The sequence below is a fragment of the Haemorhous mexicanus genome, chromosome 2, assembly GCF_027477595.1.
Source record: "Haemorhous mexicanus isolate bHaeMex1 chromosome 2, bHaeMex1.pri, whole genome shotgun sequence".
Lineage (NCBI taxonomy): Eukaryota > Metazoa > Chordata > Aves > Passeriformes > Fringillidae > Haemorhous > Haemorhous mexicanus.
Window position 1 is genome coordinate 95,315,912 of NC_082342.1, and position 14,455 is coordinate 95,330,366.

Below are 14,455 nucleotides of genomic sequence, written 5' to 3' on the forward strand. Positions count from 1 at the left end.
TCATTTAGGATTTAAGCTTATTTCAGGATATTTTGCATTCTAGAAATGAGCAGACTTTCTTTTAAAACAGTTAACTGTACTATGTGTGCCTTGACAAAGTGAACTTCTATCACACTAAATGAGTATACTTAAAGTTTGCTCTGCTTTGCCTGAACTTTCTTCAGGTACAGTGAGAAGCTCTTCAATGAGAACTAAGGCTGTACAGATACAGTTTGCACTGTCACCCTTATGTGTATACTCAAAATTTATCAGGAACCAGAAGTTTGCTACCTTCCAGAAAGATAAGACACACTTACCAGGCTGCTCAACCAGTTACATGGCAAAGCTGTATGGAATTATGGGTCACTGCTTTGTTAACCTTTGTCAGGTGATGAATTCTGTGCCTGCGGGGACTAAGCAAGGACAGGCCTTCAATGAGATAATGCAGGTCCAGGCAGCTTCCAGGGCCAAGTGATGCAGGCAGTAGGAATGACAGGCCTAGAGGAATGTCACCATGGGGAGCAGGAAGATAAAGTGCTGTGTTCAGAATAAACAAGAGATAGACCTTCTACTACTGCTTCCCTTACCGTGAACAAACCTGCTGAAGCTGGGAAGCCCTACATCTAAGCAGATAATGATACTTGTAAAAATGAGTTCTTCCAAAACAAAGTCTTTACTGTTGAAAGGAAGTGTAACTTTTGGGTTATGTTTTGGACCTTGTCAGTTAATGCTGTGGCTGGTTATTTTGTTTTTGGTTTTGTTTTTTTTTTAGGGAGGAGATATAACTAACCATGATGGAACTGGTGGACGGTCGATTTATGGAACAGCATTTGAAGATGAGAATTTCATAGTGAAACACACTGGTCCTGGATTGTTGTCAATGGCCAATAAGGGCAGGGATACAAATAATTCTCAGTTCTTCATAACACTTAAAAAAGCAGAACACTTGGACTTCAAGCATGTGGTATTTGGGTTTGTGAAAGATGGAATGGATGTTGTGAAAAAGATCGAATCCTTTGGTTCTCCTAAAGGGCTAGTAAATGGAAGAATTGTCATTACAGACTGTGGGCAAATATAGAATTATTTCTTTGAGTATACAGATGTTTTGACAGTATAAATCAGTACTTAGATGTTATTGACTAATTATTTCAACTTCTTAAAATGGACACTTCTGATGTATAAATGTAAAATTACAGGCTATAGTTGAATTTTTTATGTGTTCTAATTGATTTTTTTTGCATGGTAAATAAAGTTCAGGCACTGGCATATTTCAGGTGTATTTGTGTTATCCTGACATATTTGTATTAAGTGTCAAATTTTAAAAATTAAATCCTAGTCTTGTTAAAATAAATGTCTTGTCTTCACTTGGGTTTGTTTAAAAGAAGATGAACTTGCATAACTCGGTTCTTGCTCTCATGAAGCTCTTTTGAATGTGCAGATTGTACCTGCAAATTGCAGGACAGTACACTGAAGGCCTTTAAAAATTAATGGGCATTCCAGTATTAATTGAAAATTGTAAAAAAGGTAAAAATTAATGGGTATTCCTGCAGAAAGCAGGCTGAGCCAGGTGGATGTTGGTTTGTTCTGTCTGCATAGTTTTTAAATGATTGATCAGTGTTTTGTTAGAGCAATATGCCAAGTTTTTCTTTTTTTTTTACTTCTGCTATTTCTAAAAAAATTGGCTTAATGAGAAACATCTAGTTAACATTGGCATTTGTCCTGACATACATTAAGTATAACCTTCTGACTCTGTTCAGTCTTTATTAGCTGTGGCCAACTTTTCTGACGTTGCTGCAGGCTTTAACTTGTGTACTCCAGCTTGCTTGTACCTTTTACAACTTTGCCTTGCAAGAGTGAGAATGCATGGGTAAATGTGGCATGTATTTATACTTAGAGTCTATGCCTCTGCTCTGGGCAACACACATTTAGTTTGGTGGGTTATTTATTTATTTTTAAAGGATGGCATTAATAAGTCTTCAGGTGTTCTCAAATATGTCTTCAGCTGTCCTCAGTGACCATACTGCTCTCTACACCCACTCAAAGGAGCCTGGAGCTGGGCCTTTTCTCCTAGGCACCCAGCGACAAGACAACGGGACACAGACTTACCGAGGGCAGGTTTAGGTATGAAGGACAGCAGGAGGAATTTCTTCCCAGAAAGGCTGATTGGGCATTGGTGGTCCAGGGCCGTGCTGGAATCACCTTCGCTGGAGGTGGTTAAGGAGGTGGCACTGAGTGGTCTAGTTCGGTCGTGGGTCGGATGCGACATTCTCAGGCCGCGCTGTGCCGGAGGTGAAGAGGAGCGGGTGTGTTTGTTGATGATGATGAGGATGACGAGGTTGCGCGCCCGCCACGCCAGGCCCCTGGCGGCGGCTCCCCCTACCCTGCCGTGCCCGCCCGGGCCGGTGCCGCCCGCGGCCCCCAGTGCGCCTGCGCGGCTCGTGGCGGTTGCTTCGAGCGCGGCGGTGCCGCCATGGCGGGCCCGGAGCCCGGCCGCTCTGTCCAGGGGCTGCAGCGGCGCTGCCCGCAGGGGCCGGCCGGGGTGAGACGGGGCTGGGGCGGGCGGCCTGCGGGGAGGAGGAGGAGGCACAGAAAAGCCATTTCCTCCTCACCGCTTCCATGGAGTGTTTGGAGAGATGGAGGGTGGGGGGCCTGTCCGCTGCCTCGGGGTGCATTGTGAGCGCTGTGCTGCTGCGTGCCCGGGCAGTGCGAGACCAAAGTGGGGTTTGAACAGACCTGAGGAGGTTCCGGGCTCCTGCTGCTCCTATCCCTGACCCCGCACAACGATTGCCTTAGAGTTGAAGTGCTAAAGAGTCGTCTTTGTCTGAGCAGGAAATTTCCCTGGAAATTGCAATTCCAGATTCTGTGTGGTACCAAGACACAATTTAGCATTCAGTTTTTGCCTAAGACCTGGTCCCTGCCAGTTGGATGAGAAAATATATGAATCCTCTTAGGAGGATATTAACCTTGTATGAAATATAGGATAACTAATTTTTCTTTTATTTATTTTTTTTTTTTTTTTTTGCAACAGTAATTGACAATCTTACTTAGAATGCATTAGATGTGTTTGTGATTTTTTTTTTTTTTTGTAAAGCTTAGTGATTAGCTGTGTTGTCAGAGAGCAGGAAATGGTTCCATATCTAGTCAATCAGGAATCAAACCCATGGTTCATTAGAGACTGCTGCAATGACCAGACAGTTAATTATGATGGCCACCAGACCCTTGCCAAGGTATGGCAATGTTATTTTAAACCAGAGAAGGTTGGGCTCTTTGCACTCAGATGAATGAAGGAACTGTATTGTGATTGCTTTCTTTTTATTACTTGTGCTGACAAGTCAAAACTGATCTGCCTAAAAATTCAGCAGCAAAGACTCTTTCCCCTTTGTGGTGTTTCAAAAGCCTTTGATACTTAGTAGGAGGAGTACATGCTGGCCAGGCACCTTTATTTTGCCTGAATTCTTTTTGTCTCAGTGAAACAAATTTTTGCAATTGTTTTCATGCATCTGTGTTCTGGGTCAAATGCTTCCAGTGTGTCTGGGGGATAACAGGCCTTAAGTGCTCAGATTCATGCTGCAGTGGAAGTTGTATGGTGGAGAAATACCATGAACAACCAAAGATTGGGAGAGATTGAAAGTGGGTTTGAGTTAGGTACATTGGATTGGGATACTGACTTAGTCATGGGAGTCATCAAATGAATGCAAAACCCAGCTTTTCTTTCCTTAGGGAAAGTAGCTTGCCATTTTAGAATCGGAAACAGTCTCAAATGTGATGTGAAGGTTTTGAGCTTTTTAGCAGCTCAAATCAGGCTGTATGTGCCACTAGTTCCTGCAGAAGGATTTGCAATATGAATAGCATTTGGTCTAGATTCTCTGGGGAATTTTTCTTGTGGAATATTCTGCTTTAAATTACAGAATTGTACTTTAAAGAAAAGTAATTTTAAAAACTTATTTTTTAAAGACTCTTACTGAGACTTTAATGCTTGCAAGGAAGAAATGTTACATGTGTTTGTGTGCTTTGTTATTTCATTAAAAAGTGGTCATTCAAGGGTAGGAAAATACAGCAGTTGATCACTTGATCTAGAGCATAGCAGAGAGATGCAGTGAAACAAGTACAATCATGAGAGCTGTCTTGAGTCTGATATTTTGTAATGTACATTTAATTGATTTTGCTTGTAGACTAAAATTTCTGTCATTCACGTTTTTAGTACGTACTTATAAATTAGTAAGAAAAAGTAGAGTAGGAAACTTTGGCATAAAAAGCCTAGATATGAAGGCAGATGACACTGTTTCCATGATTACCTAATTCTACTTTAATGCCTTTATTTCGTGTTACTGTCTTCACAGTAACATGAAATAAGTAGTTTCTCAAATATTCTAACAAAGAACACTACAAGTATTTTGTTATTAGACTGTAGAGAATATATTTGCCTCTTTATGTTAATATGAGGACCATTTACCTTTATGTATTTAAAAAAAACCCTCCCTTTTCAAAGCCAGTAGTTTGTAGTAAGAATTCTGTCACAAAGTTTGACAGTTTAACTGTTAAACCAGTAAGTTGTAACATACTTTTTCCATGAAAACTCTAACTGAGTGCAATGGTTTTGTGCTTTCTTATAGGATTGCCTCTCAGGAGCATCGCACACCAAATGTAAAAGCAGAAGCTGTCTAGTTTACAAAGGTAATACAAAGCAATGATGCTTTGATATATTTTACAGGGAAAACATATACTAAAGCTGCATTGTTCCTAAATTTATTTAGTTTTGTATTTTCTCATTTTAAATAGATAGGTAATCTTGATTAAGGGGTTGTGATACCTGGGAGCCAGCCTGGGAATGTTAACAAGTAAAAAGCACAAAGGATGTTTTGGAACAATGGTTCACAGCCTCTTTGTCTTCAAGTCCTGCTTGAATTAGTTTGTAGCAGTTTACTTCATAATACATGTATTTAGCTTTAATTTAAAGATACATAAATGTTTAATATCTAGAATGCATTTGGTCTCTTTCAGAAACTGGTGCATGGAGACAGCTGGCTATTTGTCAGATTTCAATTACAGAAAAATTTCTATAGGCAGACAAGCTCTAAGATTTCAGAAAGACAAATCATATGTGAAAGCTAAATAATTCTTACTATGTCTTAAACTGTTATAATGAAGTTCATAATTCGTCAGGCTGCATCAGTGGTGGTTTTGATTCTTAAACCTACATCGACTACATGACAAGTACTTCTAATAAGTCCTTATTGATTTCTTAGCTTCAGCTTCTCAAATGTGAAATTGTTGCAATTTTATATATTTCAGGTGGCACTGACAGCTCACTGAAAAATATAACTATTTCTTTATCAAATTGTTCCTTAGAGTCAGAATTTACTGAAGCTGGAAGAGAGAAGAGCATCAGATCTAATGATTTCCAGAAAAGTCTGAAAAACTGGGATTGGTAGGAGGTGTTTATATTTCTCCTTTTTTTTCTTTTTCTCATAAAACCGCAAATAAAACAGATGCATTTGGACTGTGCAAAAATTGGTTTAAGTTTCTTGTTTTCTTGTTAAGTAAAGAACTGTTTGTAGCTAATTTATGTGATAATGAGGATGCTGATTTTGATGAGGAATATTGTTTCACTTTTTAATCTAATCTGTGTATGTTGGAATTGCTAAGGGGATACAGGAATGACATAAACTTAACCAGGTGATAAAAAAATTAACTAGGAGGAAAGCAAATAGCCCAGACTGATAAACAGATTCATGTTTATTTAGAGATAATTCAATTCCAAATGCCAAGAAATCTCTTTTAAGGGCTACTTTACACTAAACAGGAAAATATAATTTAAAAAGGGGAGTTGTATTTTTAGTTCTCTGGGAATTTGTTGGTTTGTGGTGAGAGAAGAGTGTTGGTTTTACCTGTTACTTACATGTGCTTACAGTAAGCAAAAAAGTATGAAAAGCCTAGTTATTGCAACAACTTTTAAGTCAGCAACATGTAATTTCTGTGGTTGAGATTTATTTGAGTAATAATGCCTTTCATCCAAATTATTTAACTCTGCTATTGTTATCAGTAAAATATCAAAGTCTTACATAAAGCAATGTTTGCCTTTTTATACAGACTTGTTTCAGTCTCTGTTATGTATCATGTTAGACAGGAATTGAGTAATTTAAAGTTCGTACTCTTTTGTACTTTTAGTTTTGATGATGAGCAAGATTATTTTTGTGGTTCAAGTGGTCTGGAAGTAGAAGAAAACAGCGTTATTTGCTCTGAAACTGATGAAATTCAAAATACAGCTGTATACATGGGAGCAGGTAATAAAAATTTGATTTTATACATTCTTACAACTCTCCATGAAGTATAACATGTAACTTTAAAAACTTCCTAGTAAATGAATTTCGGTTCAATTTAAAAATACACTAGTCACCTAAAATGTATTTTAATGGGGGGATTTTATCTTTCACATGAGTGCTTTCTTTAGAATTATTTTATGAGGTTCAGACATGCTTGAAGCAATACTAATGTTATTTTCCCATGTGGCATCCAGTAGTTTCTTAAGTTTTGTCCTGTTTACTTAGATGTCACCCTAAGGTCTAATCAGCAGCAAATCACTTGCCTGAGGCCCTTATAAAAGTAATAGGAGATTTTGGTAAAATGATTCAGTCTGTGCATAGATTCCATACAGATATCTCTAGGATTTCTATATTGCAGTGGAGGGCATAGTTTTACTTATAAAACTGTTTGATTCTTGATCAGTTTGAATAAATAATGGAACAAGAACTTGAATCAAATCTCTGTAATTTTTCAATTACTTTCACATTTTGATGCGTCTCACTCTGTACTTGTAACTCTGAATTCCTAGAACATATTTTTGCTGGTTTTTTAAAACTATCATATCAATAATTAGCTAGGACTGATTTTTTTACTGTAAAATGCATTTTTTTTCCATGTTGACAGGCCTCACTTTACCGTCTCATTTGGCTGCAAATACTCAAGAAAATAGGGACCAAATTATCAACCATGGTTTGTTAAAGAAAATTGTGCATGGAACTGGCACTCAGGCATGCAATAGGCAAGGTTTAATACCTCCTCACATCAGTCAGATTTATGATGAATTATTTGTCATACATCAGAAGCTCCAGGTAGGAACTGGAATCACCTTCAAATTTTTGTGAATAATCTATGAATATTCTCACTTTCAAGAAAGAAATCTGAAATTACTTATATAGTAAAACTTACTTATATATTAAACTATTATATTTTACTATTAATTTGTATTAATCACAGTTACTTACATACTAAATCTGTGTCTTCATCTGTCTCTTCCACTAGATTAATTCAGTGATTCAGTAATGATGCTTTGACTTGAATTTTGGGTAGACCAGGTAGATGGGTAGGTGGGCAGATTCAGCTTGAGGGAGCTGGAACACAGTGTTTCTACATCCAAGACTGTCTTGTGACACACTGTGTGTGTAGAGGGAAACACTCACAACCATTGCTTCTCTTGAGAACATCAGAAACTGTTCTCCTGACTCTAGGCATTCCAAAGTGCTTGCCTTCATGGCCTCCTCCAAAATCCCTCTCTTCATCCCACCAGTTCATCTCCAGCAGGTTTAAGCTACTAATAGAAGAGCCTCCTATATGGTTTTACTCTGTAATAGTTCCTAAGCTTCTGCTGGATTCTCTGCCATAATTGTCTTTTCCAATATATGAACTAGATCTTTTTTTCTTCACCACTTTTTCAGGGATGCTTCTCACTAGTTGAAGAAACAGTATCATTAATCTAGTGTTCAACAGAGACAGTCACATCAGACTCTGTTCTGTCTTACAGTTAATACCATTATCCAAATATTTTGGAAGCAAAAGCCAAAGTTTAGTTTTCTGGAGCAACAATGTAGAGTTGAATTTTGCATTTTGGGAGGCTGAGCCATTCCAAAGCATATGGAGGTCTTTTGGGTTAGTGTGGGAGGAAACTGAACAGAAGTATCTGTCAGGATACTTTGTATTTAAAACCTCTTGTGTTACTATAATTTCACAAAGAGCTAAACATATCTCTGGGACAAAATTTTAAATTCAGCATAATTTGGGAACACTTCACATGGGTTTTTAAAGTAGTTTAACATTTTTTTTCTTGATACAGAGGGAAAGTTCAGCACAGCAGGAGTATGCTCTGCAACTGCAGAAACGAGAACGTTGTCTAACAGAACAAGAAGTGTTGCTTTTTCAACATGAAGCAGCTTTGGCTAAAATAAGAGGTGTTGAGGAAGAAGTTCACAGAAAAATTGCAGCTATAAAAGAGGTGAAATAATATATTTAATGATAGATATTGCTCTGTATGCACTTGAACTAATTTGTAGTTTTCTTAAGCCATGACATGTTTGCTGGAAATCCTGCTTATTTCTTTGAAGCCCTTGAAATCCCAGAAGGAAGGATTTAAATAAAAAGTACTGAACAGTATTGCTAGAGTTTGTATGACTTCTGTTTCAGAATGGTGCATTTACTTGTCTGATGTGTAGTACATTTTGCAGTTACAAGTTAGAAAAAGGAGGTAATTTTTTTTTGTAAAATAGTGAAAGCTATGTGACCAATATTAGAGAAAAAAATGTGGTCTATCTGTAATTGGGTGTAAGTTAAATGAGTATCTTTGCATTAGCTGTAGTTGCAGTGGATTTCCTTGCTTTAAGGGAATGCTTTAAGACACATTGAGATCTTCTGACATAACACCTATTGCAGAGAGTACTAGCAAACAAACATCAAAAAGTTTGGAGGAAGACCAGCCTAACTTTAGGGGTGTGGAAAGAAAGAGTAGTGAAGAGTGAATTCCTGGAAGGAGAGAAATGAAAGCTAGAATATTTTCAGTAAAATAAAACCTTGCTATTTTACCAAATCTGAGGTACTTAAATCAAAGGTCCAGAGAAGATTAAATATAAAACAAATTTCAGGGGTAAGAGATGAACAGCAGTGGATATGCAGGTTGTATGTTATAATTCATATGTTTGTGTTGTAAAGCAGACTCCCAGTCTCTACAAGGCATAGGATTAGTTTCTCACTCTGTGTGATTCAGAGTAAGCAAAGCTAGAAACATGAGTTGAAACCCCAAAACACAGTCACAACTTTTTGTAAATATTTGGAAGAGTGAGCTGTAAGTAAAAGCTTTGTCATTTATTTTAGTTCATAAATGCATCCCACATCTGAATTGTTTGAGAAATATACATGTATAGAGTTGGTCTGGGTAGAATAAGCAGCAATAGGAGCTATAGGCTGTGCATGATGCTCTCAGTTTCTGTATAGACCCTGTAGATCTTAATAGGCAGTACACATCTTGTGTTTCTCCCTGCTGACTAAACATGTAAATTTGGACATAAAGAACTTCATATTAAAAAGTTTGTCAACTCTTTTAACACTTAACTGAAATTTATTATTTCTCGAATAGTCTCTTTTAAAACATGTTCTTAACTTTGGTATTTCTAAAGCAACATGAGGCCGAAGTTAAGCAGCTGACAGAAGCCTTGAGAGAAATAACTAAAGAAAATAGGAGGCTGAAGTCGTCATATGACAGCTTGAGGGATGTGAATGACTCTTTAAGAAAGCAGGTAAACTTTATTATTTCTCATCATAAATAATTCTGCAAGTTACAGTCAACAAATATTTGAGCAGCTTGAGTTTGCAAAATTGCTGACCTTTTGTTTCTCTAAGACAAGAATTGTATGAATGACTGACAGTATTTTTCTCACCTGTTTCTAGTAGCTGAAATTTAGCCTTTCTGATCTCTCACAGTATAAAAAAGAAGTAGGATTTATTCTACTGACTCACTAGCAACAGCTAATTGTTAGGAAGGGAAAGTCCCTTGAGAATGGATGGAGAGAAAGTATTTTTTATGGAATATAAATGGACATAATGGAATCCACCCTGTGCAAATTTGTTGTGCCAAATTGCTATGCTGATTCTATGAAATAAAAAGTAGAATGTTTATTTTGAACTTAATGTTTGATCAGTATTTTCAGTTATTTTTGCAAATTTTAATGAAAGCAGTATTTTCTCAATTTGTAAACTGGAATGGTGTATTTCATAGTAATGCATAGAGTAGACTGTTGAGTAGAGTTGACTGTTAAGTCTGGTTTAAAATGGTGATACATAAATGATCTAAATTATTTGAGCATTGTTTATTCATTGACCTAAATAATGTTCTGGTAATCTGGATACAATAAAAATCTATAATAGAGCCTTATTCTTTCCCTTAAGAAGGGAAAGACCTAACTCACACCTAACTCCTAGGATGTTAATGGTTCTGATGCAACCCATCTGTCTCGTTATTTCCCCTCACTGTAAAATCTTTGCATTTCTATGCAAACTGAAGGCCTCTGTGATGAGAATGCTGTTTATTGTTGTATGGAGAAAGCATGGGGTTTTGATTATTTAAATAGAGGTTGCAGTTTTCCTGATCTTTTCTCACCAAGCAAACTGGTTTTTTAGCATTGTCAGTAACCACCTTCTGCATTAACAAGACTGTGATTAACATTCTTGAATTTGTGCATTTTTGTCGCTCCTTCATGAAAAGTAATCAAATGTGAAGTGCCTGTATATCTAAGAGTGTCATTGTAGTGCTTTTTCTTCTCCTGCACTCTGAAAGGTTGGGCTGCAGGTCATCAAAGAGATAGTGCTGCTGTCTTATTTATCCTGGAACAGATTGCCCACAGAGGTGATAAGAGTCTAACACCTTGGAACTATTCAAAAGCTGTCTGGACAGAGCAGCTAGACATATGCACTACAATGACACTTCTTCCTGGCCCAGCCTGAGCTGGGGGTTGGACCAGTTGTCTTCCAGAGGTGTTCTCAAATCTCAGCCAGTCTGTGATTCTGCAATTTGTTGAGGGAAGTGGATGATGGTTTTGTTTCTATCGCTTTTCATGCTAATAAGAAAAAACTTACATAATTTAGCTGCTCAACAACATTAAGTTACTTCACTGTGATAATTAAGTCAAGGTGTGAGTTTTGAATTTACAAACAGTTTTATATTTTCTGCTTCTTTCAGTTAAGTGATGTAACTGAGTTGAACAAGAAGTTGGAAGGTCAAGCACGAAAAACAAAAGCTCGTTTAGAAAATCTGCAAGTAAGGTTTGTTCTTACAGGTACCTGCTTTTATAGGTAACCAGTGAAATATAATTCATTGTTATGTTTTGTTTAGAGGAAGCATGAATTTTCAAAGATATGGAAATCTAATGATTTGTATCAAGTGATGAAAGAAGGCAAACCTGTGAAACAGGAAAAAGTGATGGCAAAATCAAGAACTGCTACGGTAAGAATTAAGCAGAAGTCTTGAATCTTTTCATTTGGAAGACATTAGACAGTGTAATGTTCTCTGTGTATCTGCTAGAAATTGCAAAATGTAGCTTCTAGTTTTATTTGATGAGTTACACTAAGGAGAGAAACAGATTATATTGGGGGAAAACCCACACTTAACAAAGAGTTAACTTTGTTGCTAAAAATATGTCTTGGATTTCATATTGCTTATGTGTATGTGTATATTTTTCTTTGTATGGCAAGTTTTCCTTCTCAGATCATGTTATCTTTCATCTGCCAGTTAGAATTATAACCTGCATCCACTGTCACAGGTTTCTTTTGCTGCGTCAGAACAAATCTTAGACTCATTCTGGTTACTGCTACAGTACAGCACTATCCTTATGAATAACACCAGGTAAAAAGTAGTCTTTGAGAAGTATCCAATAAAGAACCTTCATCTTCTAAAGCAAAAGTGGTATACTACTATTATTTTTTTGAGAAATAATTTTTAGTGAAGAACAAAGATTAAATGCAGTGTTCATTCACAGTTCCAAAGCATTCACCTTTTTTCCTTAAAAAACCTTCTTACATCACTTTAAGAAATTCTTTCTGTCTCCATGCAGTTCCATTTATGGTATTACTCTGCGAACATCTCCCAGCTGCTTATGCTTTTTTTCCAGCTAGAGCTAAACTGTGAAATGAGAAAGATTTTCACCACCCTATCTAACTGATCTACAGTGAATGCCTTAAAACTGTGCTGTCTGTATATGGCCAACAAATTCTCTTTATATAGGTTTTAGCATACTTTGGTTGCACATGAAATACTAATAGTATCAGTAGTTATAGTTCAGAGTGAAGAGGAAAAGAGTTATCTGAAGGTAGATAGAAGAAAAATTTTGAGGACTTTAAGGAATTGTTCATGCAGTCTGTCTTCAGAGATCTCTGGATTTCTTTTGTAGAGTATTTCATTGCAATGTAGTAGAGCCAAGATGAGAGTTTCTTTAAATCTTAGTTCTTTTTTTAAACAATACTAGTTACCCAGTTAAATTTGTCAACAGTGGATTGCATGAAATGAAACAAAGTAAGTCTAGTGTATTGAATAAGAATTTTCCCCATGTGAAGGACTTTAAAGACTTGTTTTCTCCTGTATTTCATTTGTCCAGAATTATAAAGCGTAGTGACTCTGTATGAATTCTTTTCCGAGCTGTTTCACTACCATTTGATCAAGTACAAAATAAATTATGGGCATAAGTTTTATCACACCCAGAAGTCATCACTATAGGTGTTTATTTTGCACTGGGGAGTGAGGTGTGAGAGAAAGAGATAGAAACACTGCAGGGTTCCTTTTGGGTCTTTGTAGGAAAGGCTGACAACAAATGGCTTCATTAAACGGCTATTAAAATAAGACAGAGTAAGAAGAGGAATATAGAGAGTGGCTAAATCTTGTGTCCCTTTAGATGCTGGGAACGTTGTGTTTGTGCAGTATCAAATGGAGCCATGGTGGACTTTTCCCATGGCATGCTGAGCAGAGTCTGTCCATTGAAAGAAGCCCCTCCTTTTTGGCCACTCAACATATATATATTTTTCTTGCAAGAAAACTACTCTGTTCATGAAGGACATTCGTGGGAGAAGAACTTGTTGCCCTTTTAGACAAGGCCAAGGCCAGGCAGGATCAGCAGTACCAAGAGGGAGCTGTCTGAGTTTGTCCTGCAGCCAAGCACAGGATAATCTGTGCAGTTGGTTATCTGTGCAGCAGAGCACAGGCTGCACCTGCTGGAGTTAACTGTGGTGTGAATCTCTGACTCCTTGATGTGCAGGGGTCTCCCAGTCAGGACGGCCACCTTCCAACCTTTGATCTGCCTACAGTTTACCTTTCCCAGAGACACTGTAAGGACACTTCCATTCATACTATACTTCTCAAACCCCAGGTACAAGGGCCAGCAGAGTGCACATGGCCTCTTCAAGATCACTGTCTGCTTGAATACATTTTCCACAAGCTCACACTACAGTAACTTACCTCTCAAATTTTTTCAGGCATAAAATTCTCATCCTTTCTATTATGCATAATATTTCATAGTTAATGTACTGTCATGTATTTCAGTCTGTTACTGTTTTAGCTTAGAAAAAGCATTAAATTGAAAGCTGAAATATCTGATGATGTGAATATATTACAGCTACCATTGAATTCACAAGTCTATGAGCTCTTAACTTATCTTATGGATTGGATCGCTGACCAGCATCTCAGCAAAATAAAAACACAAGAAGAGAGTCATAAACCTAGGGTTACCCAAAGTTCAAAGAACTCCTGTACTCAGGAAAAGTGTTTGAAGGTAAAGGGGTTTGGGTTGGGGTTTGGGTTGTTTGCTTGTGTTAATATGTTTTCAGATTTCACTGTGCTTTTAATGATTCTGAGAGTATAACAGGTCATCATGTAATTAAAACAGAATAATTGTTAATAAGTTAGTATTCATTCCAGCAGTGAGCTATAATAGGTAATTTTTCATTTGTAAAGCATACAGATAATTTTTAATAAAAAGTGTGATATCCTGTCTCAACCTAAGAGCTTCAGCATTTTATTTCAAGTGACTTCTGTGAGGTGATAGCTTGTCTTATGTTTTATGTGTGATGCATTGTTTTAAGGAGATCAGCAGACCAAATTTAAAATATTTTTATATCTATTTAGATATAATTTCAATTTATCACCAATAAAAGGTGATACTATGCTGTATTTCAACACCTCTATTGTTTTTTCTTGTGATACTGAGATTTAGAAATCAGCGAGGTGTTCAGAAAATTCACTTTGTTGTATTTATTTATTATATAAAAGATTTGTAGTGACTGTGATTGGATTTACATGAGATTGAGCTCACATGTATCTCCATTCCCACATGTAAACCTATGTAAAATTTAACACCTGTGTATGTATATAATTGTGTTAGCTGTACTGGATCTGCCCAGAGGACATTTGCATATGTAATCTGATAAACTCCAAGAGAAAGTTAGGAGGTTTGTTTGTTTTTCACTTACACTTAGCTTATAGAATAGTTCACATACTACATGTAATTCTGTTTTTGTATATTTTTGCAGCTTTTGCCTATAGCTGCTGAGCAACTCCAGTGGATGCCATATGTGAATCCTAAACTGCACCTGCCTGTGATTAAATTTATTTACTGGTCTATAAGACAGTTAGACACTGATATACAGGTAAAACAAGTAGTCCTCATGC

General features: G+C 36.9%; 2 protein-coding genes across 5 annotated transcripts in view; both read left to right on the forward strand.

Moving 5' to 3' along the window:
• Positions 1-1,330, forward strand: part of RGPD4 (RANBP2 like and GRIP domain containing 4) — a 33,436-nt gene extending 32,106 nt beyond the window's left edge. For all 3 annotated transcript variants that reach the window (XM_059839603.1, XM_059839602.1, XM_059839604.1), the window contains one exon: positions 752-1,330. In XM_059839603.1, the coding sequence (XP_059695586.1) occupies positions 752-1,057 (306 nt within the window). In that variant the 3' untranslated portion in view covers positions 1,058-1,330. The remainder of the gene's footprint in view (positions 1-751) is intronic.
• A 1,095-nt stretch (positions 1,331-2,425) lies between these two features.
• The window catches only part of CCDC138 (coiled-coil domain containing 138), a 33,085-nt gene continuing 21,055 nt past the window's right edge, over positions 2,426-14,455 (forward strand). The window contains exons 1-11 of one of the 2 annotated variants that reach the window (XM_059839606.1): positions 2,426-2,518; positions 4,593-4,653; positions 5,329-5,407; positions 6,148-6,263; positions 6,907-7,091; positions 8,090-8,248; positions 9,423-9,542; positions 10,982-11,059; positions 11,135-11,245; positions 13,404-13,559; positions 14,317-14,433. In XM_059839606.1, the coding sequence (XP_059695589.1) occupies positions 2,450-2,518; positions 4,593-4,653; positions 5,329-5,407; positions 6,148-6,263; positions 6,907-7,091; positions 8,090-8,248; positions 9,423-9,542; positions 10,982-11,059; positions 11,135-11,245; positions 13,404-13,559; positions 14,317-14,433 (1,251 nt within the window). In that variant the 5' untranslated portion in view covers positions 2,426-2,449. Of the gene's footprint in view, positions 2,519-3,086; positions 3,207-4,592; positions 4,654-5,328; positions 5,408-6,147; positions 6,264-6,906; positions 7,092-8,089; positions 8,249-9,422; positions 9,543-10,981; positions 11,060-11,134; positions 11,246-13,403; positions 13,560-14,316; positions 14,434-14,455 lie in introns of those variants that run through there. The other variant, XM_059839605.1, reaches the window with a different exon arrangement.